Raw genomic sequence first — 13656 nt, forward strand, 5'->3', positions numbered from 1 at the left:
ACTAATACAAAAATTTTGACATTAGTACGACCAATATTCATCGAGATATGAAACGCAGCGTTTTGTGACACACACCTCTTAACACTCGCCCTCAATAAAATTCTGGAAGAAAACTATTGCAGTTTGTTAACTGCTATATTTTTTCCATTTAATTTTAAAATTAAATGGGGTTTAAAATTATATGTGTGCATAGAGTGTAGTTTTTCAAATTGATTGCGGCTTTGTAGTGTGTTTTCGCGTAACATGGCATAACATTTGCATGTATCTTTGAATAGCGATGAAAAATATAAATATTTTACTTCGACAACCTGTCATTCTTCAGAAAGGGCGATAAGTTCTAATCTCATCTTCTTTTTGGTCCTACAAAAAACAAAAATGATGTTTCCAACCTTGTGTGAAGTGAACTCAAATATCTCCTTTAATTTCGGTCGCACAAATGTCAAATTTTTTGTGTTAGTAATATCTTTCAATGGAAATAATTTCCCTAAATATAAGTTAAGGGACCTAGGGCTTGCATAAAAAGTTAACTTTTGTATTTTTTGATTCATTTTTATTTAGCTTCGAACTTTCAATACCTTAACTCTGCATCTGATTTTGAACATTATTGCAATTGGAAGTATGCATCTAGGACTAACGGTTGTGAAAATAGAGGTTTTTGCAGGTTGAAACTGAACTCCCTGTATAGTTTATGCGGTTATATTCCTAAATATTCTATTTCACATAACTTCGCGAGAGTTTTTTCTGTTTGAAAAAGGTATTTTGAAGGAAACCCGATTTATGTTGCAAAAATGATGAAAATTAACATGATTAAGAAGTTGCAATGGCAATTGGAATTTCTATCGCAAATTTTCGCCAATAACGACTGATTTTCTTTTGTTCTTTCTTGGTGCTGAATATTTATAAATTATGAGATTATCCCGAAAATACACTCCTGTGTGTGAAAATTGCATCATCACGAAGGACTTACGCGAGTGAGCTGAAAATTGCAGGAAATGTAAGGTAGGGCATGTTAAGCAGATGATTAGAATTGCAGACCGGTAGAGCATGCGTATGCTGAGCAGCGCCCTCTGAACGGCGGATCGAACCGAGTATAAATAGACGGCTGTAGCGAGGCGTGTATGATTCTCGGTAGTTATATGCTAGAGTAAACGTTAACTGAATCTTTACTATGCCTTTTCGACGAAAGAAAGCGAAATTTAAGCAAGTTTCGAAGTTTGAACGGGGCAGAATCGTCGGCCTTCGTGAAGCTGGATTGTCTTATCGTGCAGTAGCCGCTCGTGTGCAGCGTAACAGCAGCACAATCATGCGTGTTTGGAAGCAGTGGATGGACGACGGTCGGACAGCTTGGAAATCCGGGAGTGGATCCCGAAATGTGACGTCAGTTCGCGATGACAGAAACCTGGTGCGTATGGCGCTGACGAACCGCACAGATTCTTCTAGAAAACTAGCAGCACAGTGGTTAACAGCTACAGGTGTTTCATTGTGTGCTTCATCAATTCGGAGACGTCTACTGCAGCGTGAGCTGCGCGCAAGGATTACTTTAATCAGGATTCCGCTCACGCAAAACCATCGCCGCCTGCGGCTACAATGGGCCAATGTGCATAGGAGCTGGCGTGCTGATTGGCAGCAGGTCGTCTTTTCTGACGAATCCCGTTCAATTTGTGGCACCATGATGGCCGAATTCGTGTCAGGCGCTATGCCGGCGAACGGCACATTCCGGAGTGCAATATTGAACGCCACAGTGAACCCGGAGTTATTGTCTGGGGTACCATAGCATATCATGGACGATCACAATTGTTACGAATTGTGGGCAATTTGAACAGTACTCGATACATAAACGAAGTTTTACAGCCCCAAGCTATTCCTTTCCTGCAAGGATTGCCAGGGGCTGTATTCCAGCAGAATAATGCCCGTCCACATGTCGCCAGGACTGTCAAATCTTACTGATTCGTAGCAGGTACAGCTTCTTCCTTGACCTGCATATTCCCCGGATATGTCACCGATTGAACATGTGCGTGATTTCGTTGGACGGCGTCTCGCTCGTGATCCTCGTCCTGTTGCTTCGACAGACGGAACTTTTGTTGCGCATACAAGCCATATGGAATACTCTTCCTCAGGCAGATATTCAAACTTTGTTCCGCTCCATGTCGAGTCATGTAGCATCTCGTATTGCGGCGCGTGGCGGCCACAAAAAATACTAATTTCTATCTCTTTTTATTGTTTGTTTGGTTTGAAAATGTAATCATTTATCTTTACCATTACCACTCAACTGTGTATTAAATTTCATTCAATTATGATGCTTCTTTCATGGTGTTGCAATTTTCACAAACAGGGTGTATCTTGTAAAAGGGAACTGCAAATTCTCTAATAATTGTGTTGCACTAAATGTATAATAAATTTGATAAAGCAGCCTCAGTGTTCTGCACTTTTAAATATTTATCGCATATATTTTCAAATCAAGTTGAATAAATTAACGAAAAATAATTATCTTTAAAACAAAACTCAATAATTCTACACAGCTTGCAACTATATCATACTTAGTAAATCAAAAATATGTGTTTACAGTTTGAAAAAAAAAGTGGCAAAAAAGGATGGACTTTGCAAGCAATACTTATCATTCAACAACTGAAGAAAAGAGATAAATACTGTACCAGAACTTTATGTGCAAAAAAATAAACTTTTAAGATACTTTCCCTCAAAAAATAAAATTAATCACGTGAGTGAAATTAATAATATATTGCATAAATGAAAAAAAAAATAATAAAGAGAAAATATAGAACAAATTTCTGTAAAACAAAATTTGATGCAATATCTGCCTATTTTAAAGCTATTGCAATCAAGCAACTATATAATATAACTTTAGCAAAATCTTTTGGAAAATATTTTACTGCTGTAGGTACCAAAATCTGTTGTATAACATCAGATCAGGTACTTCTAAAGCTTTAAATATGCATTCAATTTTAGGTATGTAACAGGTTAGGATGGAAAGGTAAAGGAGGCAGATTTGATCTACTTCCATGGGTTGTTTCAGCCCCAAATGAAGAGCCTAGATTTTACGAAATTCCCGAAGAGTTGGTTCTCATGGTTCAAATTGAGCATCCAAATTATTCCTGGTTTAAGGATCTCGAACTAAAGTGGTATGCTTTGCCAGCTGTGGCAGACATGATGTTGGATGTGGGAGGAATCGCTTTTACAGCTACCCCTTTCAATGGATGGTACATGGTAACAGAAATTGGAGCTAGGAATCTCTGTGACCCTCAAAGATACAACATCACAAAGGTTGGTACTTTTTTTTATAAGAAAGTAATGAAAACGATGGTAAATATTTTACTTCTTTTCATAAAGTTTATTAGTTTTCTAAATAACACATACAACATTTTGGAAATGTGGAATTTTACCAATGGGTCAAAATTATTTGCATGAAAACAGTTCATCAAAGAACAATTCCACAATTGGAAATAGCATGAACATTGATAGGTAGATAACCATCAAGGGTGATTAGTGTTGCATTACATTCTTCAAAACTTACAACAACAGTGACAAAGATAAATTATAACGTATTTGTAGGAATTCTCATGGTACATAAAACAGACCAAAAACTAAAAGCTTTTGATAGTTTTGATTTGCTTGCTTAGTTCTGTTAGTTTTAACTTGCATTAATGTTCCTCTTATCAGTATTCATCCGGCGGGCTCCGATTGTAGGCGTTGCTCTTGCTTCAGTGTAAAGTTTTCTCGGAGTCTCTGTAATCAACGCGAAGTTTAAATATTACATGCTAACATTGCATAAAAAGCCTAGATTACATGCTAGGTGGTTTGACAATAGTCACGAAAGGGATCCGGCAAGGTCGCTAATTTTTCCTCCAAATTACCACACATTTTAAGAGAACGACTTTTAAAATCAAGAAATCAGAAGTGGGAGGTTAGCATTAAATAGAGCTGCTGTTAACTTTGGTTCGTTCCAATAAAACGTGCTTTAAGTATTCACAAGAAAATAACTAATGCCAAAGTTGACTAAAACAGTGCCACCTACAAGATGAAAACTTTAAATTAGATGTGATTAAGAAGTAAAAGGGTTAAAATTAAGCTGAAGTATTAAGCAAAAAAAAAAAAAAAATCATTTTTATATGCAAAAGATAGAATTAAATATGAATACACGTGGTTCGCAGTTACACGAAACCTTTCTCTATGCAAAAACGTGAACCTTTAGAAACGTCTCATACAAAAGCTCACAACCCATTCGTAGAAAATGAGGCTTCTTCTAACTCCAAAACACGGCCATACGATTTGTAATGATATTTTGCATCTAGTTCTCAATTGGTTAAATAAGAAAGCGATTGTTTAATTTTTTCTCTAACTTTATGAGTGAAGTGTATTAATAATTTTTTCGCGTCATTTTTGTAGAAATTACGGTTCATTTAAATAAAAAAAATAATGATTATTCGGTTTGATTTATCTTTTAAAGCAATAAAATCTTTAAAAAAAATCGCAAAAGTATTATTCTAATATGTTTTGTTTCCTCAGGAGGTTGCTGAAAAAATGAACTTAGATACGGCATCACCGTTGTCTCTTTGGAAAGATACAGTAGTAGTGGAAGTCACTAAAGCAGTTCTTTACTCATTTCAGGTAAAGTTATTTTTTTTCGTACTAAATATTGTGTCGCGCAGGATACCCAATATTAGTTTTTCGTAGAATTTATGCTAATGCGTTCAGCATTCATTTTTTGTACAGTTAACGTTGATACCCTTAACATTTGAGGCAGTGAGAAGTAAAGGGATGTAAGTGGACATTTTCAAATTTTGAGTAAAACGTGTTTAAAGATAACATCCTAGGTAGGCTTTCATTGAAATTTTTTTTCTAAATCATACTGTATAGCAGCAACTACCAGGGCTACTAGTACCATCTCTTGCCCCAAGACAGAGGAGAAGTTCCCCTGCCATGTGTACTGGTTATCGTTAAATTTTAAATTTTCCCACTAACCTTCCTTTGCTTCTCACTGTCTCATTTATAATCATTGCATTATTTCTGAGCGTATGTTCATTTAAAATGTTTCCTGATTAACTTACAGCAGCATAATTTTACACGTTCGTATCATCTTGCTATATTGTGAAATTATATTCAAGTGAGCCGCCTACTTTGTTTAGTGGACAGAGGAGGTCAATGGGGTCAAATCTCGGCTCGGGCACGGGTGTACTTTCGCTCTCTGGTCCTTCCTTTGTATGAATGCGTTGTAATGCTGCGAATGATTGCCTACCCTATAAACGGGTACTTATGGCATGAATGTATTGTGGAAGTTGAACTTCCCACCAAATTACCGTACAGTTGAAAAAGTGAAGCGGTGTATTCCCAATTTCCAGTCTAGCTGGTTCAAGACAACAACAACAACAACATATTCAAGTGAAATTATTAATTTCAAAAAGTAGGTATACTACTTAGAAACATCTTCTAAGCAACCATCTTTTGCGTCATCATTTAAGAGAGGGGTCACTTCATTGAGGTCGAATAAAAAAATATCAAATTATAAAAATACGAAGAAAATTCATACTCAGCAGTATTAATTATCCCCCCCCCCCCCGTGAAATGAATATTATTTTTATTTTTATTTTGGAGCATTGAAATTGTAACTGCTATTTCAAGTTTCTGTAAACGTATTGCTCTCTTGGTATTTAATTGTAAACAATAAATGAAAATTTACCTGTTGGTTCTATTGGTTTTAATGGCGCAAGAACCTTAATAGGCTATTCTGTGCCAAACGAAAAATTGGAAGTTTTTCAAGAGTGAAAAAATGCCAAAAGTGTAATTGCACTTGAATTATTAGGGGCATCAAACTTCTGGAATTTAGAAAAGAACATTTACTGATTTCAAATCATCTTATTGGAATCATCACTAAAATCATCCATTTCAGACATCTAGCTGGAATAGTATGCCTGCAACTGCATCATTTAAAGTAATGTTTTTCATTTTCCTCCCCGATTTAGAAAAAGCAAGTAACAATTATGGATCATCACACTGCAGCTGAGACTTTTATGCAACATATGAAGACGGAACAGAAACTTCGTGGAGGTTGTCCGGCTGATTGGGTGTGGATTGTACCACCAATCAGTGGCAGCATTACGCCTGTCTTCCACCAAGAAATGATTTGTTATAATCTCAAGCCAAGCTATGAGTACCAAACTAAGGCGTGGACTACTTACAAGTGGCCTAAAAGGAGCGAAATGAAAGTAAAATACCCATTGAAGATTATCGCAAAGTGAGTTTTTTTCTCTAAACGTCTTCAGAGGTTATTTGGTTATTTTCGGAGCTAAAATGTCTGTTACACAGTGCTTCTCACCCGCCCCCTTTATTTCTACGTAGTATTATTTTTTTGAGGGAGGAAGGACACAATCTCTGTTGGTTATAAAATCGAATATTTTATAGCAGAAAAATATTGATATTATTTTACAGGGGAAAATACGGATAATGCCTAATCTTAACGTCACAGCTTAAAAATATTCCTTAAATAAAAGTATATTGAAGAAGCGTAGCTACTTTTATATTTTTAAAATAGAAACATAATTACGAACGTTTGATAAAATATCCACTGCGGCTACATCGAAAAAATGTCAATAACCAACGAGAGTTAAAAACATAAATTAGAATGCTTTGTCTCACATTTATTTTGTAACTTAAAAAACAAAATAATGCATAAGCTTTTTATTTACTAAGGAAATTGACACTTACATTAAAATTCTGAATAGTAAATTTTACTCAAATATTTTTAAGTTAAAGAAAACCATTCAAACTTTCAATAAGATGTCACTGTTTCACGTTTGTAATGACTCAAAGTACAGTTGGTTTAGAAAAAGATAAAACTATAGAGCAGAATATTCATTACTTTTTCTATTTTATCTCATGTTTACTTACAATTGGTATTGTATTCCTCTTACAGGGTGGTGCATTTGTGCTTGCAAATGATGTCGAAAGTTCGCGTTGGCAGAATCACAGCTACCATCCTTTATGGCACAGAAACGGGAAAATCAAAAACTTTTGCCAAGAGGATAGAGATGGTTTTACAATCTTCTTTTAATACCAGGGTAAATACATATTTCTTTACTGTAAAAAATACATGTCTCATACTTGAGAAAAATAAAACTTAATGTAATGTAATACTATTAGAAAACTATTTAATACAAGCACGTGCCTTGTAGTATACTTTAAAAAGGTATTTAAGTACAATAATCTAAGATTCTAAAAAATATATTGTTAATGGATAAATTAATATTGTAAAAGATTTTTGTCAAATCTTTGTTGGTATTTATGTGTGTGTATTTTAAAAATCATTTTCAAATTTAATTCTTTTCTTAAAATCTCACAATTTAAAATACGTTTTTTCTTTACATAAAACATTCGTTTTTTTTAATGAGATGATCGATAATTTATTTTAAAGCAGTACGTCTAAAATGGTAATATTGGGGGAAATAATTACCTTCATAAAAGTTACAGTATTCTTAAACAGTTAATGAAGACTCTTTATTATAACGAGTATTGTCTCTTGATCTTCTGCGGAAACATATTGGTATTATGTTGAATTCACTTTAATTGATCTAAAAATTTTGGTTTTGATTGTAATGAGTTACCTTTAGTGACCTTTCTGAAGCATACTTACTATTAACCTTTTAGTCTGATTGCAGCCAAAGCCAGTATTTCGACAGATTTGTGCTAGATGAGTTTATTTATGCGGTAGAAAGTCAAATTTGGTATTTAGATTATCTTGGGCTCAATGAGTTTCTTCATGTAATTTTTAGTATTTAGATTAAGATGTGCTCAATGAGTTGGTTTGTGTTGTATAAAATCAAATTTGATCTGTAGACAAATTTGTATCCAATGAATTCATTTACAGGGTGGAAAATCAAATTTGATATTAATACTGATTAGTACCCGATGAGTTTATTTATATTGTAAAAAATGAAATTTGGCAAACCTAAATTTTACAGGAGAAGTCATCAATTTTGTTGAAATTTGTCACAATGAGAAATGTCAACTCTATGTTGCTGTCAAAGCAGCTATTGCTTAAATGTTTGTTTCTATTGACACCTTATTTGTTACTGTATTGACACATTATTTGTGTTGGTAATCATATAATTAGCTGAATAATAAGAAGCGTTTGGATTTTTTTCTTTACGTGACGTATGTCAGGATCTCTTTCTAGCAAATGTTAAAACTTAAAAATATTACCAGTTTTATGAAATATATGAACTTCGTTATGAAAGTATTTCAGAAGCTATATAAACTTTAAAATATTGCTCTAGTAGGTTGTTAGTTGCATCAAAAATTTATTGTAAAAGAAATTAACAAATTCAAAGTAAATTTGTTTTATGCAAATTAATTTCAATTATGTTGAGAAAAGTCAAAATTTTTGACTACAAACCTCTCTAAAAAAGCGGTTTTTCGTTATTGTTCTTTTTTCCGGAGTGTAGAAAATGAAGAAAAAATATTGATTCATTTTTATTTTTTAGACCTTTTGTATGGAAGATTATAATTGCAATGATCTCTCTTCTGAAATTTTTCTGGTTGTGATCGCTAGTACTTTCGGAAACGGAGAACCACCAGAAAATGGCAAAGTAAGATGAGATATTTTTTGCCTGTGTGTAAGATTCAGGTTGGGATGTATATTACGTAAAGCCGTTTGAATATATAATTGAAATTTTGTTTTCAGTCTCATCAACTTTTTTCCCAATTATAGTAAAAGAAAATCGTCTTCATCGTCACATATCGAGCCTGTACTGCGGAAGAGAGTAAAGTTAAAATTTTCAATTAGTTACCCCTTGTCTCTCAACCTTTGTCTCGTTAATTTAAAAGGTGTTCACATTCTTTCTGAACAAGTCACCAGGAATATGCTATGCTATTTACATTTTTAACATGATATTGGTGCTTTTTAAATTCTCGTAAATGCTATTGCTTTTCTGTTAAACTTACATCAGTGAATGTGTAATATTATTTTCTTGGCTGCACTTTGTTATTTGAAGTTACTGCTAGTAAATTTATTTGGAAAATTGTGGGTCGTGCAATTTTTTATTTGGAAAAAAATATATTTTCAGTCTACTTTAGTTTTAAATTAAAACAAAAGAAAAAGAAAGATACAAACACTAAAAGTCTGAAATAAGGATTAGTGGTATTTCATAAAATATGTCTATAGATAAATAGAAATGAAAATTCAAGTAAAGTTATTGAAAGAAGAGTTATGAGATGGGTGATATGTGACGATCATTTTTTTCTTTGTGTGTCTGTTTCTCAAACCACGTAATAGCTTTTGAAGAAGCACTCAGGTTCAATCAGAACGTTTCATTATTCTAAAAATCTTGGATGGATAACCTCAGTTCTGTCTTCTATTTTTTAATTTAAATTTTTTATACAAGATTTTTTTCTGTGAACTCATTTTAGCTTATGGCATGTCAGAGAAACATGAAAACGGTTGAACGCTTTTTTTAGTTCTCTCCTACAGACTTGCTGTTTTTTATTATAGAAGTAAGGTAGCTTTCGCAATCCCGTAGCAATTTATTTTTTTTCCCTCAACGTTGTACAACGCTGGTTTCACTCCATAATGGTTTGTGCACAAAGGGCTTAAATCCTTACTTATAAAATGAGTGTTTGCCATTCTAATTGCAAGGTATAAAAAAAATTGTTTTGGATTATTATCTCCCAAGTTATTGTAGGAACAAGTACACAGGCCAACAAGCTTTGTCTCGCATTCATAAGTGAACAAATTTCTCTTATCTAAAATCATGCTCATTTTTTTTTATGTAAAATTTAGTTTTACCAGTTGAATATTTTGTTGAAACTTTTAAATGTGTGTTTGTAGGTTATTTTTTTCCCAAGAGAAGTAGGTTAGAGTTAAGAAATATAGGAGAAAAAATAAATTAAATATCGTTATTTAGCATAAGTGACACTGTACTGTATAATTTTGACTATTTATCTTGAAATCTGTTTATCTTGTGAGAGCATGAACGGTAAATTATTGCAACAGATTTTTTTAAAATTACTCCTTAGCTAAAAAGAAAAATCATCTTTTTGTGGAAAACTTCATGCTATATGCATTTTAGTGTAAGAAAACAATATTTACAGAATATAATTGTAGAGGGGCAATGGTAGAAAATATAGCCGGAAACTGCATTTTGTGATAAAATCATGAAACTTGGCATACATGTAGACAATGTACTAGCAAACATTTTTGGAAGAGGAGACATTTCAAAATACCCCTGCCCCAAAACCTCCCTGGCAGCCATTTTTGGTTAAAAATCCAAAACTACTTTTCTTTTTTATTTTTTGAAAAATACCCACTGCATCTTCTTTTGGGAATTCTATTATACTTACTAAAGCGTAAAAAAAAGTCATCAAAATGTCTTTAAACCTCCTAATTTTAAAATTAATTTTAAAAACTTGATTTTTTGAAATAAAACTTTAATTAAACAAAGTTCTTAACATTTCTTGAAGAGTCGTTTGAGAAATATTTTTTTAACGCATTTTGAAGCACTGTGTTACGGAAAATCAATTCACTTACAGTAAAACCCAGTAATCCGAAACCCAGAAACCCGAAACATCAGACAATCCGAACATATGTTTTAAAGCTTACTGATAAAATTAATTACAAAACTAAAAATAAAACTAGAAATTAAAAATAAAAAGCAAAGCTAGTAATTTTTCAAAACTTGAAACAAACATTTGTATTGTTGTTTAAGAATGAATACAACACTTTGATTTGTTAAAACGAAATCAATTTTCATTATCGGCGACAAAGAAAAAAAAAAAAACCTTAAAACACTTTGAAATGAAGTACGCAATTTTTTGGAAGTTTCACTCACATTCTGCAGTTTTACAAGTCATATGTGCACTTAAAATGAGGGGGGGGGGGGTTCACGGACAACCTCAAAATGCATTATTAAACGCTTTAAAACAAATTTCAAAATTTTTCTCATTAGATGATTTGAAGCGTTTGTTCTATGTTTTAAACGATGTAAGAGGAAGAAAGAATTAATTTCTGCAATAAGAAGTTTACTGCCATGTTAATAAAGCTAGCAATATTGTTACTATTAATAAAATTGGTATTTATCGAAATGTAACCAATGCTTCAAAAACTACAACTAAATTGCAATACAAATCTGAATCAGTGATAGTGCATACAATGATTATATAGAAGGTAATTTAAAACACTTGAATTTACAAGTAATTTACACAGATAAATAGATTTTCCATTGCACTATTTACACTTCCGTGAACAGATAAGTCCGCTCCCACAAGTTATTTGAGAGCAGTTTTTTTTTTACACTTGCATAATGTAAATTCGCTTCAAAAAGCACTTGAAACTTCGGGCAAACTCAAACAAATAAGAACGTGAAAAGTCAGTAATCCAACGTTATTAAGCACAAAACTTGCAAATGATTGCAGACACGTGTTTCGGTGTTACAAGGAACACCTTTTTCAATGCAAAGAAGTGTGAGCTTTTGGATGAAAAGTCATCCGAGAAAAGCTCATCCGAGATCTTTTCTCGGATGACTTTTCATCCAAAAGCTCACACTTCTTTGCATTGAAAAAGGTGTTCCTTGTAACACCGAAACACGTGTCTGCAATCATTTGCAAGTTTTGTGCTTAATAACGTTGGATTACTGACTTTTTAATTCTCAGCACAAAGGTATTTATTCTTTAAATAAGAACGTGCTTTTCATCAGTTACTGTAAAACTCCAATCATGAATTAAAGTTAAGGTTGAATTTTTAGACATACTGCCCCACTGATGTCCACCTTGATAAGCACTAAATAAGTTACCTTATGGCTTCAGCTGTGGTTGGTAAGTTAATCATTGATCAACGTTCGCTGGTGGAATTACATTTTCTAGCTTCATTTACGGACGGCAAGTTAGATCAGACGAGTAGTAGGAAATATTGATGAATCTCTAAGATGTTTGAATTTTTTTTATCAAGTATACATTTTTTTTAAAGGTTCCGATAAGTATGAAAATGCACCAATAACATCAGGACAGTTTTTCTTTCTTTTCCACATCGTCACTTTTCCCCGACCTGCGAAAAAAAAAAAAAAGAAGAAGTCGTGTTCATGAGAGTTCCACTGGGAATGAGTGAACTCTCCTGGAATAACTGATTTTTGCTAACCGAATTTGTACGCTAAGTCTTGGACTAGTAGGGTCTGGTGGGGTAAAGTGGTCATAAAATCGTAGGTTTTCAACTTAAGTGGATTATAAAAACAATAAATTCTTTAAACACTTCAACTTTTTTTTTTGTTATTTTACATTGTATTATTAAAGAACACGGTACATTGCATTTCAGGAAAAAAATATTGAATTTAAGTAGTTTTATAACACTTTCATTTCCCTTTGTATTTATGACCACTTTACCCCATGGGATGGGGGAAAGTGGTCATAGCATGGGATAAAGTGGTCATAGTTTAAAAAAACTGCAAAACCGTTACAAATAACCCTAATTTTTGTATATTTCGGTTATTTTTATAGTTACAAGTATATGTACGAGTATATACGGGTATACACGAGTCTACTATACGTGTCGTGTAGACATGAGTAAACATGTTCATATATGAATAGATACATGTATACATCAGATGCATGCACATGCCTACTCAAGTATATACGTGTATACACGAGTGTATACACGTATATACTCACGCATGTATACGTGATTATCTATAGGAGTGTATACGTGTCTACACGAGTATATGCGTATCACGTGTATATGCGAGTAAAGCGTAGAAAAGAACATCATATGCGTGTTTTGCGCTTGTATCTCGAGTATATGCGTGCATACCTGAGTATATACGTGTACAGTCGACGCATACGCGCATATAAAAGTGTACATACATACTTATACGAGTATACACGAGTTAATTCGTGGATATATCCAGTGCGTGTTTGTACGTGTCTATTCACGTAAATATATATGAAAGTACGAGTATATTCGTATGTTTACGTGTAAACACGATTCTATACCTGTTATACGTATATACGTGCATTTACGTGTATACACCAGTACATGTATCCACGTATATCCACGAGTATATCCGCTAATATACATGTATGCTTACAGAATGAATCCAAGATTTTTTGCAAAATCTAAGTGGTGTGAAAGGGGAGGATAAGAAGCAAAGAATCATAAGGAACTTATGGTCGCTGACGCGCTACATGCACAAAAGATCAGAAACTGACGTTAGCAAAACAGGTCACAAATTTGTTACACAAAGATGATTTCACCCGACATTTTAGTTTTTAAGACATATTTAGAGCAGTTGTTAAAAGTTACGGCCTGTAGTAGTTCTAATACACGCATCGCAACGAAGGTGCAGCGACTGATGAAAGTTTTTCAAAAGTCTCGTAATTGCAACAGAGTGATTGCGATGCATGTATTACAGCTGCCGCAAATTTCATCAATAACTTTAAAATTTTCTTAAAACCTAAAATGTTGTGTAAAATTGTCTCTGTGTAATAAATTTGTGACATGTTTTGCATCCATCAGTTTCTGGCTTTGCGTGCATGTAGCGCATCAGACTTGAGTTTGATTCTGGATGTTTCTTATGATTCTTGCTTCTTATCCTCCCGTCTAACACCTTTTAATAATTTGACCAAGAGTTTAGACTCACCCTGTATACATATATATCATATGCT

The 13656-nt window shown here is 33.4% G+C and overlaps 1 protein-coding gene across 1 annotated transcript in view; it reads left to right on the forward strand.

Annotated features, from left to right (window-relative positions):
* Positions 1 to 13656, forward strand: part of LOC129226862 (nitric oxide synthase, inducible-like) — a 57824-nt gene that overhangs the window by 25002 nt on the left and 19166 nt on the right. Inside the window, exons 5-9 of the mRNA XM_054861492.1 lie at positions 2965 to 3279; positions 4522 to 4623; positions 5976 to 6247; positions 6926 to 7070; positions 8493 to 8597. Of these exons, the coding sequence (XP_054717467.1) occupies positions 2965 to 3279; positions 4522 to 4623; positions 5976 to 6247; positions 6926 to 7070; positions 8493 to 8597 (939 nt within the window). The remainder of the gene's footprint in view (positions 1 to 2964; positions 3280 to 4521; positions 4624 to 5975; positions 6248 to 6925; positions 7071 to 8492; positions 8598 to 13656) is intronic.

The sequence above is a fragment of the Uloborus diversus genome, chromosome 7 (assembly GCF_026930045.1).
Source record: "Uloborus diversus isolate 005 chromosome 7, Udiv.v.3.1, whole genome shotgun sequence".
NCBI lineage: Eukaryota > Metazoa > Arthropoda > Arachnida > Araneae > Uloboridae > Uloborus > Uloborus diversus.